The following is a 21,031-nucleotide window of genomic DNA, read 5'->3' as shown; positions in this document are numbered from 1 at the left end:
ATTTATTCTTTTTGGAGTGTGTTGGGCTTCTTGAATTTGCATGTTTATGTCTTTTTTTTTTTGGTATACTTTCTTGTATGCTGTATAGTAGGGTCATATTTCATTATTTTTCCATGTGAATATCCTGTTATTGCAGCACCATTTGTTGAATTTTTGTTTGTTTTTTTGTTTTGCTTGTTTGTTTGTTTTGGGGGGAAGTGCGTGGACCAGGAGTTGAACCTAGGTCTCCCACATGACAAGCGAAAATTCTACCACTGAACTACCCTTGCAACCCTCCCCGCCGCCCATGTCTTTTATAAACATTGGGAAATTTTAGCCATTATTACTTAGAATATTCTTCCTGGTTCTTTACCTTTCTCTTCTCCTTCTGGGACACACGTGATGGATATATTTGTGTGCTTTGTGTTGTTAATCACTTCCCTGAGATGCTACTCGAAATTTTCCATTTTTTTCTCCGTTTGTTCTTTTATCTGTTCAAATTCAACTGAACTTAGTTCACTGATTCTTTCTTCTTCCTCTTCAAATCTACTTTTGTCTACTATATATAAATATTTTTATTTAAGAAAACAAGCAATACATTTAGAACCACCAAAAATGGATATCTTTTAGCTTATCCTTTGGCATATTTAAATAAAATATCTAAATAATCATTGTAAAAACTGCTTGTACAATATGTTTCATAAACCAATTTAAAATTAAAGCAAGGAAGGAAAAACCTACAGATACATATATCAGAGTTTCTTAAATTCTAATTAAATACTATCTTAAATGCCATTTGATTAACTATCAAAACTGTGTTTGTCCTCAAAATATCAAGTAGAAAGTTATCACAAATGTCAATTTTACTATAATAGTAACCTATATTACTAAACATTTTCAAATTTTTTATTTCAGGAATTTATTTCATCTAATATTACTGTAGCTGCCTATAAAATTTTTTAAACTTTTTTGTTGCAAACATAACATATATATATTCAAAGCCAAGAAAGAAAAAAAAACAATAATTTCCAAAGCACACTTCAGCAGGCAGCTACAGAACAGGTCCCAGAGTTTGTCATGGGGGGCCACCATTCCCTGATCTCAGATTTTTCCTTCTAGCTGCTCCAGAACACTGTAGGCTTTACCAGAGCCATAATAATTAAATCATACAGTATATGTCCTTTTGTATCTGACTTATTTCACTCAGCATTATTTCCTCAAGTTTCATCCACACTGCCATGTTTTGGGACATCGTTTCATCTACTTACTGCATAATATTCCATTGTATGTATATATCACATTTTGTTTATCCACTCATCTGTTGATGGGCACCTGGATTGTTTCTATCTCTTGGCAATTGTGAATAGTACTGCTATGAACATCGGTGTACCAATGTCTCTGGGTGTCACTGCCCTCAATTCTTCTGGGTATATACTGAGTATTGGTATTGCTGGGTCATAGGGTAACTCAATATTTAGTTTCTGAGGAATTGCTAAACTGACTTCTGCAGTAGCTGAATCATTATACATTCCCACCATCACTGAAGATGTGTTCCAATTTCTCTACATCCTCTCCAACATTTAGTTTCCTGTTTGTTTAATAGAAGCCACTCTTTTTTGTTTGTTTTGCTTTTTAACTATTTTATTGTACATTATAACATATATACAAAGCAAAGAAAGAAAATTCTTATCTCTAAATACCAGGTTATATATTTTTTATTTATTTATATTTATCTTTATATATCAGCCTCTTAAAACCCAGAAATAATAATTACCACTCCAGACTAAATGTGTCTGCTATAAAAGCTTAAAATCTTGGCCCCTGTTTTCTTGTAAGCATTTTCCTTCTAGCTGTTCCAGAATATAGGAGTCTAGAAGGCTTAAATATTTTTTATCACCACAATCAACATTTTTTGTGAAAAATAACATATATACAAAAAGCTATATATTTCAAAAAACAGCATCACAATTGTTTCTAGTTGCTCTAAGATACTGGAGACTAAAAGAGATACCACTTTAATGATTCAGCAATCATATTTACTTGTTAAATCCTATCTTCTCTGTATGACTCCACCATCACGTTTGATCTTTCTATCTCTCTTTAGGGGTGTTTGGGCTATGGCCATTCTAACATTTTCATTTTGGAAGGGTCTGTCAATAATATGGGGTAGAGAGACGGCACTAGAAGTTCTGGAGAGGTTGGGCCCTCTAGGTTTCAGAGTTTATCTGGACCAGGGACTCATCTGGAGGTTGTAGGTTTCTGAAAAGTTACTCTAGTGCATGGAACCCTGGTGGAATCTTATATACTTCCATAGAAGTATAAGTTCTTTATGGCTGCAATGGTCTTGGTTGGGAGTTGGCAAGTAATGATAGGTAGCAATGTCTAACTGAAGATTTTACAGGATTTCAAACCTTTGTCTGATATGAGATTTCCAAATATTTTCTCCTATTGAGTTGGCTGCCTCTTCACCTTTTTGACAAAGTCTTTTGAGGTGCAGAAGCATTTGATTTTGAGGAGTTCCCATTTATCTTTTTTTTCATTTGTTGCTTGTGCTTTGGGGATAAAGTTTAGGAAGCTACCTTCTATTACTACACCTTGAAGACATTTTCCTACATTTTCTTCTAGAAGCTTTATGATGCTAGTTTTTATATTTAGGTGTTTGAACCACTTTGAGTTAATTTTTGTGTAGGGTGTAAGGTAGGGGACCTTTTTTCATTCTTTTAGCTGTTGATATCCAGTTCTCCCCTGCCTTTTGATTGAAAAGAGTTTTTGTCCCAGTTCAAAGGATTTGGGGGCCTTGTCAAAAATCTGTTGTCCATAGATTTGATTGCCTATTTCTGCACTCTCAATTTGATTCCATTAGTCAATACTTCTATCTTTGTGCCAGTACCATGCTGTTCTGACCACTGTGGCTTTATAAGAGGCTTTAAAGTCAGGGAGTGTTAATCCTCCCACTTCATTCTTCTTTCTTAGGATGCTTTTAGTTATTCTTTTTCCCTTCCAGAAAAATTTGGTAAATAACTTTTCCAAGTTGTCAAAGTAGGTTGTTGGAATTTTGATTGGTACTGCATTGAATCTGTAGATCAATTTGAGTAGAATTGAAATCTTGACTATATTTAGCATTCCTATCCATGAGCAGGGAATATCTTTCCACCTATTTAGATCTTCTTTGATTTCTTTTATCAATGTTACATAGTTTTCTGTGAACAAGTCCTTTACATCTCTACTTAAGTTCATTCCTAAGTACCTGATTATTTTAGTTGCTATTTGAATGGAATTTTTTCCTTAACTGACTCTTCAGTTAGTTTGTTGCTTTTGTATAGAAATGTTACTGATTTTTGCACATTAATTTTAACTCCAACCACCTTACTGAATTTATTAGCTCAAGTAACTTTGCTGTAGATTCCTCAGGATCTTCCAAGTATAGTATCGTGTCATCTGCAAATAATGAAAGTTTTACTTCTACCTTTCCAATTTGGATGACTTTTATTTCTTTGTCCTACCTGATTGCTCTAGCTAGAACTTCTAACACATTGTTGAATAATAGTGACAGTGGGCGTCCTTGTCTCATTTCTGATCTTAGGGGGAAAGCTTTCAGTCCCTCGCCATTGAGTATGATGCTGGCTATAGGTTTTTCATATATTCCCTTTATCATATTGAGGTATTTACCTTTGGTTCATATCTTTTGAAGTATTTTATCAGAAAAGGATGTTGAATTTTGTCAAATGCTTTTTCAGCATCAATCAAGATGATCATGTGATTTTTTCCTTTCAATTTATTAATGTGCTGTATTACATTAATTGATTTTCTTGTGTTGAACAATCCTTGCATTCCTGGTATAAACCCCACTTGGTCGTGGTGTATAATTCTTTTAATATGTTGTTGGATTTGATTTGCTAATATTTTATTGAGAATTTTTGCATCTGTGTTCATTAGGGAGATAGGCCTGTAGTTTTCCTTTCTTATAGCATCTTTACCTGGTTTGGGGATTAAAATATTAGCTTCATAAAACGAGTTAGGTAGAGTTCCTCTTTCCTCAATTTTTTGGAGAAGTTTGAGCAGGATTGGTGTTATTTCTTTTTGGAATGTTTGATAAAATTCCCCTGTTTGAAGCCATCCGGTCCTGGGCTTTTCTTTGTGGGAAGAATTTTGATGACTGATTGAATCTCTTTATTTGTGATTGGTTTGTTGAGATCAATTTCTTCCTGAGTCAGTGTAGCTTGTTTGTGTGTTTCCAGGAATTTGTCCATTTCATCTAAGTTGTCCAGTCTGTTGGCATATGGTTGTTCATAGTATCCTCTTATGCTCTTTTATTTCTTCACAGTCTGTGGTAATGTACCCCTTCTCATTTCTGATTTTGTTTATTTGCATCCTTTCTCTTTTTTTCTTTGTCAGTCTTGCTAGTGGTCCATAAATTCTATTGATTTTCTCAAAGAATCAACTTTTGGTTTTATTGATTCTCTTTAGTGTTCTTTTGTTCTCCCATTCATTTAACTCTGCTTTAATCTTTGCTATTTCTCTTCTTCTATTTACTTTGGGATTAGTTTGCTGTTCTTTCTCAAGTCCCTTCAGGTGAGCAGTTAAGTCCTTGACTTTTGCTCTTTCTTATTTTTTAATATAGGCATTTAGGACAATGAATTTCCCTTTCAGCACACCCTTTGCTGCATCCCAAAGTTATGATATGTTGTATTCACATTTTCATTCATCTCCAGAGAGTTACTGATTTCTCTAGCAATATCTTTTTGACCCACTGGTTGAATAAGAATGTGTTATTTAATCTCCATATATTTGTGAATGTTCTCGTTCTTTGGTGGTTATTGAGATCCAGCTTCATTTCACTATGATCAGAGAAAGTGCTTTGAATAATTTCAATGTTTTTAAATTTATAAAGATCTGTTTTGTGCCCCAGCATATGATCTATCCTGGAGAAGGTTCCATGAACACTAGAACAGAATATGTATCCTGATGTTTTGGGGTGCAGTGACCTAAATATGTCTGTTAGCTCTAATTCATTTATCAGGTTGTTTAACTTCTCTATTTCTTTATTGATCTTCTTTCTGGCTGTTCTATCTATAGAGGAGAGTGGTGTACTGAAGTCTCCTAGTATTATTGTTGAAACATCTATCATTCCCTTCAGTTTTGCCAATGCCTGTCTCATGTGCTTTGGAGCTCCTTGATTAGGAGCATAAACATTTATGATTGTTATATCTTCTTGAATGAATTTTCCCTTTAATTAGTATATAGTGTCATTTTTGTCTCTTGTGATGTCTTTACATTTAAAGTCTATTTTTTCTGATATTAGTATAGCTACTCCTGCTTTCTTTAGGTTACAACTCGCGTGGAACATCCTTTTCCATCCTTTCACTTTCAATCTATTTGTATCTTTGTGTCTAAGATGAGTCTCTTGTAAGCAGCATATAGTTGGATTATATTTCTTAACCCATTCTGCCAATCTGCATCTTTTAATCTGTTAACATTCAAAGTTATTACTGAAATATGTTTCTTGAATCTACCATCTTATTTTTGGATTTTATTTGTCAGATCTATGTATTCTTTTCCCACTTTCTCTTTTTATCCTTTAAGTTACCCTTACTGGTGCTCTTCAATTCTGTGCCCTCCTCCAGACTTCCCTATACTATCTTTTTTTTTCAACTGGCAGAACCCCCTTTTGTATTTCTTGTAGGGCTGGTCTCTTGTTGACAAATTCTTTCAGGATTTGTTTGCCTGTGAAAATTTTAATCTCTCCCTCAGTTTTGAAGGACAAATTGGCTAGGTACAGAATTCTTGGCTAGAAGTCTTTCTCTTTCAAGATCTTACATATATCATACCACTGCCTTCTTGCCTCCATGGTGCCTGTTGAATAGTCTGAACTCAGTCTTATGTAGTTTCCCTTGTGTGTAACAGATTGATTTTCTCTTGTCACTTTCAGAATTTTATGCTTCTCTTCAACATTTGACAGACTGATTGTATGTAGGCCTTGGGGAAGGCCTATTTGGATTTATTCTGTCTGGATTTTGTTGAGATTCTTTGACCTGTATATATATATATGTCCATTATAAGGGTTGGGAAATTTTCCCCCATCATTTCCTCAACTAATCTTCTTAGCCCTTTACTGCTCTCTTCTCCTTCTTGGACAGCACTGATTCTTATATTTATGTGCTTTGTTTTATCCTTCATTTCCCTGAGATCCAATTCAAATTTTTCCATCTTTTTGCCATTTGCTGTTTTGAGTGTTTGAAATCAGTTATCTTGTCCTCTAGTTCACTTATTCTTTCTTCTGCCTCTTCAAATCTGCTGTTGAGTGTCTCTAGTATATCTTTTATTTGGTCTGCAGCATATTTAATCTCTGTGATATCTTCTATTTTTTATTTATTCTTTCAAATTTCTATGTATGCTCTTCTAGTGTCTTCTTGATCACATCATTATACATCCCACTGATTTTTTTTTTCCGTAAAGATATATGAACATCTTTGATTAGTTGTTCCAATACCTGTGTCTCCTCTAGTATTTTAATTTGGTCATTTTCACATCTATGCTTATTAGGGAGATTGGTCTGTAGTTTTCTTTCTTGTATCATCTTTATCTGATTTTGGTATTAGAGTGATGTCAGCTTCATAAAATGAGTTAGGTGGTCCTTTTCCCTCAATTTTCTGGAAGAATTTGAGCAAGATTGGTGTTAGTTCTTTGGAAAGTTTGGTAAAATTCTCCTATGAAGCCATCTGGTCCTGGGCTTTTCTTTGTGGGACGATTTTTAATGACTGATTTAATCTCTTTACTTGTGATTGGTTTGTTGAGATCTTTTATTTCTTCTCAAGCCAGTATGTGTAATTCATATTTTTCTAGGAATTTGTGCATCACATCTAAGATGTCTAGCTTCTTGGCATATAGTTGCTCATAATATTCTCTTAGATTTTTCAAATTTCTTCATGATCTGTGGTAATGACTCCCTTCTCATTTCTGATTTTTTTTTAAATTTACACTCTCACTCTTTTTTCTCTTTGTTTGTCTAGGTAGGAGTCCATCAATTCTATTGATTTTCTCAAAGGACAAATCTTTGGTTTTGTTGATTCCTTCTATTGTTTCATTCTCCTGTTTGCTTATATCTGCTTGTATCTTTATTATTTCTCTTATTTGTTTTTGGGTTGGTTTGCTGTACTTTCTCTCACTTCTCCAGGTGAGCAGTTAAATCCTCAGATTTTGCTAATTCTTGTTTTTTAATATAAGTATTTAGGGAAATAAATTTCCCTCTCAGCACTACCTTTGCTGCATCCCATAAGTTTTGATATGTTGTATTCTCATTATCATTCATTGCCAGATATTTACTGATTTCTCTAGCAATTTCTTCCTTGACCCACTGATTCTTTAAGAGTGTGTTGTTTAATCTCCACATATTTGTGAAAGCTCTGGTTCTTTGGTAATTATTAATTTCCAGCTTTATTCTGTTGTGGTAAGATAAAGTGCTCAATCTTATTAAATTTATAAAAACTCAGTTTGAGTCCCAGCATATAATCTATCCTGGAGAACATTCCATGTGCACAAGAGAAGGATGTATATTCTGGTGTTTTGCAGTGTAATGATCTATATGTGTCTATTAAATCTAATTCATTTATCCCATTGTTTAGGCTCTCTATTTCCTTGTTGATTTTCTGTCTGCTTATTCTATCTATAGTGGGGAGTGCTGAATTGAAGTCTCCCACTATCACTGTTGAGATGTCTATAGCTCCCTTCAGTTTTTCAATGTGTGTCTCATGTACTTTGGAGCTCCTTGTTTGGAAGCATACACATTTATGATTGTTATTCCTTCTTGGTGAATTGTCTCTTTTATTAATATGCAGTGTCCTTCTTTGTCTCTTATGATGTCTTTACATTTAAAGTCTTTCTTGTCTGATATTAGTATGCCTACTCCCACTTTTGTTTACAGCCTGCATAGAATTTATTTTTCCATCCTTTCACTTTCAATTTAATTGTATCCTTGAGTCTAAGATGCATCTCTTGCAAACAACATATGGATGGGTTATGTTTTTAATCCATTCTGCCAGTCTGTATCTTTGAATTCGTAAGTTTAAAGTTCATTTACATTCAAAGTAATTACTGTAGAAGCAATTCTTGATTCTACACCTCGTCCTTTTGTTTTTATTTGACAGATCTATATATTATTTTTCTTCTCTCTCTTTTTTCCTTTAAATTACTATTACTCACGTTCTTCAGTTCTGTACCCTCCTCCAGACCTCCCTCTCCTGTCTTTTTTTTTTTTTTCATCTGACAGGACTCTATTATTCCTTGTAGGGCAGGTCTCTTGTTGACTAGTTCTCTCAATCGTTCTTTTTCCTTGAAGATTTTAACCTCTCCCTCAATTTTGAAGGATAATTTGACTAAATAAAGAATTCTTGGCTGAAAGTCTTTCTCATTCAGGATCTCAAATATATCATACCACTGCCTTTTTACTTCCACGGTGCCTGCTGAGTAGTCTGAACTCAATCTTATGTATTTTCCCTTGCACGTAGTAGATTGCTTTTCTTGTGCTGCTTTCAGGACTTTCTGTTTCTCTTTAACACCTGTTTGATTAGTGCATGTTTGGAGTAGCCCTGTTCACAGTTATTCTATTTGGAGTTCGTTGGACTTCTTTGATTTACATATTTATATCTTTTATAAGGGTTGGGAAGTTTTCCCCAATTATATCTTCAGCTAACTTTCTGAACCCTTTACTTTCCTTTTCTCCTGGGGCACCAGTGATTATTATATTTGTGTATGTTTTGTTGTCCATCATTTCCCTGAGATCTAGTTGCATTTTATTCCATCTTTCTTGCCATTTGGTCTTTTGTGTGCTCTAGCTCAATTCTTATCTTCTAGTTCACTTATTCTTCCTTCTGCTTCTTTGAATCTGATATTGTGTGTCGCTAGTATATTTCTAATTTGGTGACTGTATCTTTCATTTCTGTGAGATCTGTCATTTTTCTATTTAATCTTCTGAATTCTTTATGCTCTTCTAGTGTCTTCCTAATATCCTTTATTTCTTTATAAATATCCTTGAGTAGTTGTTCCATAATCTGTGTCCCCTCTGGAATTTTGATTTGATTGTTTGGCTGGGCCATTTCTGCTTGGATCTTCATGTCCTTTGTGATTTTCTGTTGTGTTTGGGGCATTTGATTATCATGATATGGTGATTTTGCAAGTTGCTTTCCTTCACTCTTCTGAAGTTTTGTGTTTATTTGATTTTTGCTGAGTGTTTCCTTTTGCACTTGGTTTGTCAGTTATTCTCTACCAAATCAAGGACCAGATCTCATGTAGGAGATGGAATTCAACTTGAGGGTCTATTAGAAGCTAGGCTGGGATGCACAGGTGCTCCACTGGCAGAATGGCCGCCCACCAGCTGGGAAACCCAGGCTCAACTCCTGGCTTGTGCACCCCCCTCACCAAAAAAAAGAGAAAGATATAAAAATTAAAAATATATAATAAGAATGTAATAAAAATATGAAAAAACAACAACAAAACACACCTCAACAGTTGTTGGCTCCAGAATTAAAAGGAGACACCCCAATATATCCTGGGAGTAAACAAAGACTGGTGTCCAACAAAGGAAGAGAAAATTTAAGGGAAGAAAAATTAATAATAATAATAATAAATGAAATGGAATAATAAAAAATAATATAAGAAACAGAAAATAAAGAATCAGGGAAGACAATGGTGGCTCAGTGGCAGAATTCTCACCTGCCATGCTGGAGACCGAGATTCGATTCCTGGAACCTGCCCATGCCAAAAAAATGGTAAAAAAAAAAAAAAATCAGTAAAAATATAAAATAGCTATAAAAATAAAAATAATTAAAATGAATTATACTACTAATAAAAATGTATATAAAGAATATATTTTAAAAAGGGATAGCGTTCATGAGTGGTTCAGTGGTAGAATGCTTGCCTTCCATGCAGGAAACCAGGGTTTGATTCCCTTTCCATGCAAACACACACATACAAATCAATAAACCCCAAGATTTGGAAAAAGAAAGGGGGAGGGTGGGAAGAGAAAAAAATAATATTAAGAAAAAATAAAATAAAGTAAAAACCTAGGCAGATAAGGAGTTAGCCTGCCTGCCTGCACTTACTCCTTCTCCCCAGCAGTGGTGTGTCTGAAGCTCTTCCTCCCTAAGCCCCACCCACCCTGGTCTTCAGTGGCTTGAGGATGGTTGCCTGCTCCTGGCCTGGAACTGCCAGATGACTGGTCTCTGCTGGCAGGACTAGGGAGCTGACCAGTGTCCAGGGTATCAGTTGACCCATAGTGGTGGTGGGTCTGCCAGACACTGCACCTGCAGAGCCAGCTATTCTCACACTTGATGGCTCCCCTTACCTTGAGACCCGGCCCCTTGTGGAGGATGATCAGGTCCACCTCCTATGTTCCCGAGGGTGCTGTGAACTACAAACCGTGTGGGGAGGTCTCCTCAACCGGCAGCTGGGTCAGACTGCAGCAGAGGATGGTCACCTTCCTCCGATTGCACCTCCCCACATGCCACAGCTCACCACAGTGGGGATCATGGTCTCCTGACTAGCCAGCCCATTCTCCCTATTCTGATCCACCTGCTACTCTCCTCCCCAAAACTGCCTAAAGACCCTGTTTGATTACTCAACCCTGGGGCTGCAGTCCTGGTCATTTTCTCCCCATTCCCCATGAAGCAGGAGTGACCTCACTCCACTCCACTCCACCATCTTCCCAAAGTCTTCTACTATATATAGATGAATATCTATATATAGATATATACAGATATATATATATATATATATATATATTTTTTTTTTTTTTTTTTTTTTTTTTTGCATGGGTGGGTACTGAGAATCAAACCTGGATCTCTGGTATGGCAAGTGAGAACTCTGCTGAGCCACCATGGTCAATATATTTTTCTTTCTCCAATATATTTTTAATTTCATCTACAGTGTCTTATTTTTCTGTTCTAGTTTGCAAGTTGCTGGAGTGTTCCATTCCAGAAATGGAACAACCTTTAAAAAGGGTAATTTATTAAGTTTACATATTCTAAGGCTGTGAAAATGTCCAAATAAAGCAAGGCTATAGAAATGTCCAATCTAAGGCATCCAGGGAAAAGCACCTTGGTTCAAGAAGGCTGATGACGTTCAGAGTTTCTCTCTCAACTGGAAAGGCACATGGTGAACAGGGAGATGTCTTTAGCTTTCTCTTCAGTTTTCTTATTTCATGAAGCTCCCCTGGACATGTGTTCCTTCTTCATCTCCAAAGATCTCTAGCTGTGTGGGTTGTAAAGCTTTTTCCAAAAATGTTTCCCTCTTAAAGGGTTCTAGCAAGCAACCCCATTTTGAATGGGTGGAGATACATCTCCAAGGAAACCATCTAATCAAAAGTTACCACCCACAATTGGGTGGATCACATCTCCATGGGAACAATCAAAAAGTTTTCACCCATTGAAATTGAGGATTAAAAAAAAAGTCAATTCTTTGAATTGATTCAAAGAAATTGTTTGTACAAATATGACTAGTTATTCTAGATTCTGTATCTTCTCCAACTTTTTTATCTGTTCCTTTGACTGGGTCAATTCTTCTCAAATGTTAGTATGTCTTGTGATTTTTTGCTGATATGTGGTCATCTGATTATCTTCGTGGGTCTATTCTGAAAGTCAATTTCTCCCTCTTCTCTAGGATTTAGTTATTGCCTGGGTTTGTGTTAAGGCACTACTTTGACAGCACATCCATATTTTTCAGCCAATACAGAGCCAGGTACCCATGCAGGGAGTGTAGACCTGCTTTCAATGGGCCTGGAATAGGGTCTGGAGAGGCTCTGAAAAACCCTGCAGTTCCCTCACACTTTCTGGCCTGCCCAGCAGATGGTGCTGTTTGGTGACTCAGTTACCCTCAGAAGCTGTTTACCTCCTGAAACCCTGGCAGCATCCGATTGGGGAAGGTTCAGACTGTGGGATTCCTGTGCCCTCACTTCACTGGCCAAAATCTGGTTCAATGTGGGGATCTGTCCCCCACTTTATTTGTGGCAGAGGATTCTCCCAGCTACCCCAGTCTGAAGCTGTCCCCCAGGCAAGTATTTTCTTCAAGAGTTGGGGATGACATCAGGATCCCAGCCTGGAAACACAGTCTCTGTCTACGTTTTCTCAGACTCTTTATCTTTCACAGATCTCAGCCTTGAAATATCCTCCACTGTCCTCCAGGTACCCAAACAGTTGATTTAGGTAGTTTCTGCTTGGCTACCCGCTGCTTTTAAGGAAGATTTTGTGGTTCCCTCCTTTATCCTCCATTTGGAAGCTCTCCCTTGCTGCCCTTTTGTATTCTGCCTTCCCCTGTGACTTAAGCCCGACATGGGTCCCTCTGGGCTCGGGTCTTTGTGTCTGGATATAGGTGTGACTCTGCCTCACTGCCAGGAGAGACTTTATATTCTGTGTCCCCAGTGGGAGGTGGGAGGGAACCAAGTTGCTGCCTCTAGGAACTTCCAGAGCTGGGTGGGCCCAAGTGAGTGTGAGGAGAGAGGACTGGCCAGTCCAGGACAGAAGTGTCCTGATATTTTTCTGTCTTTAATTCAGCATCTGTGGGATCATTCTCCAGCCTACACCCTCTGCCAGAGTTCTGAACAAATGAGAACTGTCCTTTCTTTCACTGAATCTCTGTGGAGAGGTTTTCAGTAGCTGTTTATGCTGCCCATGTTAATGATGTCATCCCTCTCCATTTTTGAAGGAAAGTCTTGCCAGATATAAAATTCTTGGCTGGCAATTGTTTTCTTTCAGCACTTTAAATATATCATACCTCTGCATTCTTGCCTCCCTGGTTTCAGATGAGAAACTAGCACCTAATCTTACTGGGATTTTCTTGTATATAACTTGCTGTTTTTCTGTTACAGCTTCCAGAACTCTTCCCTGGTTCTTGTCATTGGAAAAGTTGATTACTATAAGTCTGGGCATGGCTCTCTTTGAATTTATCCTGTTTGGGGTTCATCGGGCTTATGAAATATGCATATTCATGTCCTTCATTAAGTATGTTTAGTTTTCTGCAAATAGTTCTTTGAATAGTCCTCTTGTCCTTTTCTCTATATCTTTCTCCTCTGGGATTCCCATAGTGGTATGGGAATGGTGTCCCACCAGTCTCTCATACTCTGTTGGTTCTTTTTAATGCTTTTTTCTTTCTGTCCATCAGTTTGAATCATTTCAATTGTACTGTGTTCAAGATCACTGATTCTTTCCCCTGCCATTTCAAATGTGCTGTTGAAACCATGTAGGGAATTTTTCATTTCAGTTATATTCTTCAACTCCTAGTGAGAATTGCAAGAAGATTCCCATATTGTTCATTCATCGCTTTCCTCATATCCTTCAGTTCTTTCACTGCATTTTTCTTTATCTCCTTAAGTATAGTGAGTGTGCTGGTTTGAAATGATGTATGTACCCTAGAAAAGCCATGTTTTAATCCTAATTCCATTTTGTAAAAGCAGCCATTTCTTCTAAACCCTATTCAGTACTGTAGGTTTGAAACTGTAATTAAACCATCTCCCTGGAGATGTGATTGAATCAAGAGTGGTTGTTAAGGTGGATTAGGGGACGACATGTCTCCACCCATTTGGGTGGGTCTTGACTGGTTTCTGAAGTCCTATAAAAGAGGAAACATTTTGAAGAATGAGGAGATTCAGAGAGAGCAGAGTAGAATGACATAGCCACGAGAAGCAAAGTTCACCAGCCAGGGACCTTTGGAGATGAAGAAGGAAAAGGCCTCCCGGGGAGCTCATGAAACGGGAAGCCAGGAGAGGAAACTAGCAGATGACAACATGTTTTCCACGTGTACTCCCAGATGAGAAAGAAACCCTGACTGTGTTCACCATGTGCCTTTCCAGATGAGAGAGAAGCTCTGTGTTCGCTAGGTGCCCTTCCACTTGAGAGAGAAATTCTGAATTTCAGGGTTTCTTGAACCAAGGTATCTTTCCTTTGATACCTTTGATTGGACATTTCTATAGACTTGTTTTAATTGGGACATTTTCTCGGCCTTAGAACTGTTAAATTAGCAATATATTAAATTCTCCTTTTTAAAAGCCATTCCATTTCTAGTATATTACATTCTGGAAGCTAGCAAACTAGAACAGTGAGGATCATTTTTTAAAAACATGTCTGATAAGTCCAATGTCTGGGTCCTTTTAATTGATGATTTCTGGAATTTTATCTTGTTCCTTTGAATGGATCAGAATTTCCTGTTTCTTTTTTTTTATTATTTATTTAATTTTTTGTCTTAAAATCTTTTGAACACTGTACATTTTAGTATTTACCAGTGTTAATGCTAGGATTTCATCCCTGAGCTGTCTATCCTTAAGTTTGATTCCAGCTAGTGATATGTAGAGATTTTTTGAATGCCAGGTGCTACTCAAAACAAACAAAACAAAGCAAAAACACACTTTACATTGTCTTTGCAAATTGGATTTACTTTCACTGGGGGTCTCCTTCAGAGACCTCCTTTCAAGAAGATTAGCCAGAGGCAACTGCACAGTGAGGGGCCTCTTTGCCTTATCTAAGCCTCTGCAGCGCTACAGGCCCTGCTTCTTCTCCTGGCCTTGTGCTTACTAGAAGCCTTAGGAATTCCCTGTTAAAAATTTACAGCAGCTCAAGTGAACAACCCCTTTACTCCCTTTGAAATAGACTTTCACACCTCCAGGATGCTCCTGGAGTTTGTTTGTTTATTTATTTATTCATTCATTCATTCATTTATTATTGATATATATTATATATTCACATACCACGTAATCAACCAAAGTGTACAATCAGTGGTTCACAATATCATCATATAGCTGTGCATTTATTACAATTGACTTTTTCTCTTTTTTGTTAAAAATAACATATATACAAAAAAGCAATAAATTTCAAAGCACATTGCAACAATTAGTTGTAGCACAGATTTCAGAATTTGGGAAGGGTTACAATTCCACCATTTTAGGTTTTTACTACTAGCTACTCCAAGGTAATGGAGATTAAAAGAAATATCAATGTTATAATGATGCGGCAATCATACTCATTTGTTAAACCCTACCTTTTCTGTATAACTCCACCACAACCCTTGATCTTTCTCCCACTCTTTAGGGATATTTGGGCTGTGCCAATTCTAACTTTTTCATGTTGGAGGGGGCTGTCAATAATAAGGGATACAGGAATGGAACTAGTTGATGCTCTGGAGAGGCTGACCTTTCTGCCCCTCAGGACATATCTGGTCTAGGGACCCATCTGGAAGTTGTAGGCTTCTAGAAAGTTACCCTAGAGCAAGGAACCTTTGTTGAATCTTACACAATGCCCTAGGTGTTCTTTAGGATTGGCAGGAGTGGTTTTGGTTAGGGTTTGGCAAGCAATGTCTAACAGAAGCTTGTGTAAGAATGACCTTCAGAGTAGCCACTCGACTCTATTTGAACTCTCTTGGCCACTGATAGCCTTATTTGTTACACTTCTTTTCCCCCTTTTGGTCAGGAAGGCATTGTTGATCCCACAGTGCCAGGATCAGTCTCAGGGGATGCTCTCTTGAATGGCTTAATGCAGGCAGTCCTTTGGCCTAGACCACTTCAACTTAATCATGTCTCACCCTGTCCTAGATCTCTGAGTACCTGTTTCCAATTCTTTGGGGTATATATCTATAAACGGGATTGTTAGGTTGTAGGGCAGTTCTATGTTTAACTTTTGAAGACCTGCCTGTTTTCTACAGCAGCTGCCATTTTATATTCCCACTATTATTATTTTGAAATAATTACAGACACAGTAAAACTGAAAACAGTATAAAGTGTTCCTGCCCACCTATGGTTTTCCAAGTCCAGCAGGTACAGCAAAGATTGGTTATAAGTTTGTCCTAAGCCATGCGTCATACTTTAGGGAAAGAGTTCCAAGCTCAATTCCAGAGTAATCAGAATATATTCTAAATTAAATAGTCTATTTAGGGAGGGTCAGGGAAGTAGGGAAGCATCATAGCCCCTGTTTTTTTTTTTTTTTTCTCTTTATCTGTTGTCCAGACTATGTAATTCTATTTTTCATATCTTTTTCTACTTTTAGCCTGAGGAGATAGAATAACCTGAAAAGGAAAGGGAATGGAGATGAGAAGAAGGAGGCAAAGACTGGAACTATATACCTCTTCACCTGTCCTTTTGTGATAGGAGAATCTCCCAGTCTTGCCAGGTTAGGTCTGATAGTAACTGTTTCAGTTTGCCAGAGCTACTATGACAACACAAATTGGGTTGGCTTAAACAACATGTATTTATTGTCTCACTGTTTTGAAGGCTAGAGGTCCAAAATTAAGATGCCAGTAAGGCCATGCTTGGCATTGCTGCACCAATGGCATTTCCCAAGGCAAAGTAAATTTCCCACATTGCAGTTGCCAGCCATGGACTACAGTAGAGATTTGGTGTTATCTTAAGGAAGACGATAAACAGAGAAAGCAGGAGAAGAAAAGAAAATTCTCCATGGCTTTTACCTTGCCAGGATGCCAGTGAGTCTGTGCTAAACTTTTTGAGACTACAGCCTATGAAATTGAATTCAGTTGAATCAATTAAATCCAAAGCTTACAGAAACTCAAGGTAATGGTAACCGGTAAAACTGTTATTGTCTTATTTTATCCTCAGGGACTCAAGGAGAAGCAACAATCTCTGCCAAGCACCTCTCATAAAAACCTTGTTTTCCTCAGCTTTTTAAATTCTGAGGTCTTGGTTAACCATCAAAAAATAAAAATCCAAATAAATAATAATCCCTTGCTAACATCTATTTTCCTACTGCAAAAGGCCTTCCCTTCCCTGGCAAAGCAATCCCTTAAACCCTTGCTGAGACCAGAAATGTGGGATAGAGGGCAGGATTGTCTAGTGTTATCGTGTTATCTAATAGCAAAAGTCACTTATAAAGTACCTGGATACCAAATCTCTGCCATTTTGAGGTTAGCTTTCCCTGACCCTCTCTAGAGTTTGCTTTTCCTTTTGTACTCTGCCCACAACATTTGAAACAACTCTGCAACTCTAAAGTCACCTATAAAAGTTGTCCTCATCCCATAAAACTATTTCTCTCCTTTGTCAAGGCCAGATCTCTATTCACACAAGCTGCTGTCTCAGTCAAGCGGCTCTGACCCCAAAATGAACCCTTTTTCTTGCCAACGCCAGCCAAGGCCCCATGCCAACAATGCCATCTGCTGCAGCTGGGCTGCCACAGTTTAAGCCAGCTGCTGCACAACACACACAGCTGAAGTCCTCCCACACGGCACTTTGACTCTGGATTCAAGATTCCCTAAACATTCTTACTCAGCCCCACAGTGAACATCAATATTTAGGAATTCAGGATGAAAGCTGGATGGCATTAGACTGGCATTAAACTCAAGTCCTGTTCTACCACTCACCTCTCTTAGTTGAGGAATAGTAACCAGTAGGAAAATTACCACTTTATTAACAGCCAAGCCAGCATCCAATAACTCCCAATGCTGAGGTCTGACAGAAATTGGATTGAAGAATGTGGCTTAGGCCTGGAGGCTGAATGGCTTCCCATTCCCTCCTCTGAAATCTACAATAGCTAGGTCTACAAAGAACACAGACGCAGGCATTACATAACCTTATACTTGCAGACCTAGGAAGGGTAAAGTGAGAGAGAGATGGAGACAGAGAGAGGCCTTCCCTAGATAGTTCATCATAATAATTCAAAATTTAAAAAGAGATGAAGATGCCTAATGTGCTCTAAAAAGATAAGACACGTTTGAGTGTGTTTCCCATGTGAAAGGCAGGAAGAACAAAATATGACCACCACACATAGGTGCTGATACTTAAGGCAAAGTACCCTGCCTACTAGCGATATGGAACCCAGGGAATGCCTTGACCCTCACCAACCAGATTATCAGCTTTTCCTCCCTTAGGTAAGGGACATAACGAACAGGTTGAGTAAAGGATAGAAAGTGTGGGAAAATATATTTATACACAAACACACACACACATAAACATACTGAGTTTCTACCTAGGCTTGGGTATATGATGAACCTTAATTTCTAGAGGAGCATTAGGACACCACCACAGGTAAATAAACAATTTCATAAGAGTAGTGCCCAAGACCCAAAACCAGTTCTGTTGACTAGATCACAGCAGGGACTAGGATGAGCCAAGTGAGATACCTAGGGTCTTTTGGTAGTTAGATTCCTTTGTCAATTTGGCCAGGTGAAGGTGCCTAGATCTATTGCTGTGGACATAAGCCAATGGTGTGTGAACCTCATGTGTTGCTGATTACATCTGCAGTCAGCTAGGAGGTGTGCCTGCTGCAATGAATGATGTTTGATTTAATTGTCTGGTGCTTAAATGAGAGCGCAATGTAGCACAGCCAAAGCAGCTCAGCATACGTCATCTCAGCACTTGCAGCTCAGCCCAGGCCTTTGGAGATGCAGAAAGAAGTCACCCCAGGGAAAGTTGCTGGAACCCAGAGGCCTGGAGAGAAGGCCAGCAGAGATCACTCTGTGCCTTCCCACATAAGAAAGAACCTCAGATGAAAGTTAGCTTCCTTTCCTCTGAAGAACTAATGAAGTAAATCCCCTTTTATTAAAAGCCAATCCATCTCTGGTGTGTTGCATTCTGGCAGCTAGCAAACTAGAACAGGTCTTAAATTTTGTGCCCTTGGCTTCTGACTTGCCTCACCCTAGACCTTGCTGTGGATTAAATTAGTATGTGGATTGGGAAGCTTTGTGACTCAGAAGATAGTGCAAAGGAAGCACAAAAATCCAGTTCTAACTAACAAAGCAGACCCAGTAAAAATGCAACAACTCAGCACTCATCATTGGCTGACCGAATCCCAGTTCAAATGCATTTCCCAATAACCCATAAAGTATATTGATAGAACATTAAAATTTTAAAGTCTTATTGTATTAAATATCTATTGCTGCATAATAAATTACCTTAAAATTTAGTGGCTTAAAAATAGCATTTATTATCTCAGTTTCATATTCACCTTGTACGGTGTCCCAGACAGAAATTTCCCTGCCTGAGATTAGGTGGCTCCTATAGCTCCACAACATTTGATTGAATGCTTAAAGAAGGTCCCATGAAAATCACTGTACCAGAAGTCTTTATATTATATTCAGATAGGGGGGCCTCAGTAAAGGGTATCTGTATTTTTATCATCCAAGCAAACTTTTTTCCCCTGGAAAAATGTCCTTTCTCCGTGTATGGTTCTGATGGGGCCCTGCATGACCTCTAGCTAATCATGTGACTGCCCCCCCTTTTCATACTGATTGGCCAAAAGGGTAAGGCTAGAGTCCATCCATGAGATTTTATATAAGAATATGAGAGGTAGAGTCTCTGTCCTTATGAATCATAAACAAAAAAAATGGAAGCTTAGCGCTTTCAGCAGCATCTTTCCCACCATATGAAAGGGACTGTTGGCTAAGCTGAGAGAGGGAAAAAGAAGAGAGAAAGCTAAGGACAGCATTTGAGCCCATGGAGAGTGTCATGGAGCACTCTTGCCATTTCAGTTCTGAACTTCCAGTGACATGAATCAGTAACTCCCAGTTACACTCAAGCTCTTTTGGACTTCTCACATTTGCTGGTAACCAAAAGAGTCTTGACTAATACAAGTTTGTTTGAAGCTAACTCTCCATACTGATTAATACATATATGTCATCTCTGTTTCTCTAACCTTGCTAACACAAGAGAATTAACTTGAAAAGTTTTTACAAAATTATAGATTTCTAGTCCCTACTCAAATCTATTGTTTCAGAATCTTTAGAGGTGGGATTCTTGCATCTGCATTTTTTTAAATGCCATAAATGATTCTTAAGTCTAGCCAACATGGACAGTCACTCATCTTTCTATCCACAAAAGGACAAATGACTTTCCAAATTCTAAAATGGCATGAATCTTTTGATCTAGAATCCTGCAAAGGAAACAAGTAGGTTTCCCTATATTGATCACTCTTTTTCCCTCAATAGAAATATTTTTTAAATACTTGTATAGCATTTATTGATTTTTTTAATTCTACTGATAGAAATTATTGGTGGGAGGAGTTTTATAATCATGAGCTTAAAAAAATTGTTTTAATGTTCCTTCAATCTTTTATCATAAACATAACTCAAGGTCAGAGTTGGCAGTAATGACCTTCTGTGAATACAAATTTCTAAATTAAATGGCACAAAACAGAGCTGAGCCTGTGAGTCATGTTCCATGTAGAAGGGAGGATAGTGAGTTCACCTGCTGAAATGGCTTAGTGAGAGAAGCCACATCTGAACAACAAAAGAGGTTCTCTGTGGGTAACTCTTAGGAATCTTGTATTTTATGCATGTTACTTCTGTAAACTCACAATTTCTCTAACAAAGAAAAAAATATCCTAAAACAAATTTGAAAAGCAATTGAGCATGTTGTCCAATTATTGTCCACTAAAACATTAGTCATTCTAACTAGTAAGTGTCTTGGAGAAGGTCTATTTGGGCCTAATCTCTTTGGGGTGCGCTGCACTTCTTGGATCTGTAATTTTAGGTCTTTCATAAGAGTTGGGAAATTTTCAGTGATAATTTCTTCCATTAGTTTTTCTCCTCCTTTTCCCTTCTCTTCTCCTTCTGGGACACCCACAACACGTATATTTGTGCGGTTCATATTGTCGTTGAGTTCCCTGATACTCTGTTCAAATTTTTCCATTCTTTTCCCGATAGTTTCTGTTTCTTTTTGGAATTCCAAAAAGAATTCCATCCTCCAAATCACTAATTCTATCTTCTGTCTCTTTAAATCTATCATTGTAGGTATCCATTGTTTTTTCCATCTTTTCTACTTTATCCTTCACTTCCATAAGTTCTGTGATTTGTTTTTTCAGTTTTTCTATTTCTTCTTTTTGTTCAGCCCATGTCTTCTTCATGTCCTCCCTCAATTTATCAATTTCGTTTTTGAAGAGGTTTTCCATTTCTGTTCGTATATTCAGCATTAGTTGTCTCAGCTCCTGTATCTCATTTGAACTATTGGTTTGTTCCTTTGACTGGGCCATATTTTCAATTTTCTGAGTGTGATCCGTTATCTTCTGCTGGCGTCTGGGCATTTAGTCAGATTTCCCTGGGTGTTGGACCCAACAGGTTGAAAGATTTCTCTGTG

General features: G+C 37.6%; 1 protein-coding gene and 1 pseudogene across 6 annotated transcripts in view; one reads left to right on the top strand and one right to left on the bottom strand.

The window, feature by feature from the left end:
* Positions 1-21,031, bottom strand: part of LOC143655597 (uncharacterized) — a 279,241-nt gene that overhangs the window by 218,283 nt on the left and 39,927 nt on the right. For 4 of the 6 annotated variants that reach the window (XR_013162168.1, XR_013162166.1, XR_013162167.1 and 1 more), the window contains 2 exons: positions 9,688-9,723; positions 9,471-9,540 (listed from right to left, as the gene is read on the bottom strand). The exons of the other annotated variants lie outside the window; for them this stretch is intronic. Coding sequence is in view for 1 of the 4 variants with exons in the window: in XM_077126872.1 (XP_076982987.1) it covers positions 9,499-9,540; positions 9,688-9,723 (78 nt within the window). In the remaining 3 variants the exon portion in view is untranslated. Of the gene's footprint in view, positions 1-9,470; positions 9,541-9,687; positions 9,724-21,031 lie in introns of those variants that run through there. 6 annotated transcript variants of the gene reach the window in all.
* The window catches only part of LOC143656454 (GPN-loop GTPase 3 pseudogene), a 32,070-nt pseudogene continuing 21,382 nt past the window's right edge, over positions 10,344-21,031 (top strand).

This window comes from Tamandua tetradactyla, chromosome 14 (genome assembly GCF_023851605.1).
Source record: "Tamandua tetradactyla isolate mTamTet1 chromosome 14, mTamTet1.pri, whole genome shotgun sequence".
Lineage (NCBI taxonomy): Eukaryota > Metazoa > Chordata > Mammalia > Pilosa > Myrmecophagidae > Tamandua > Tamandua tetradactyla.
Note: the sequence above shows the minus strand (reverse complement) of the source record. Positions and strands in the feature narration are given on the sequence as shown.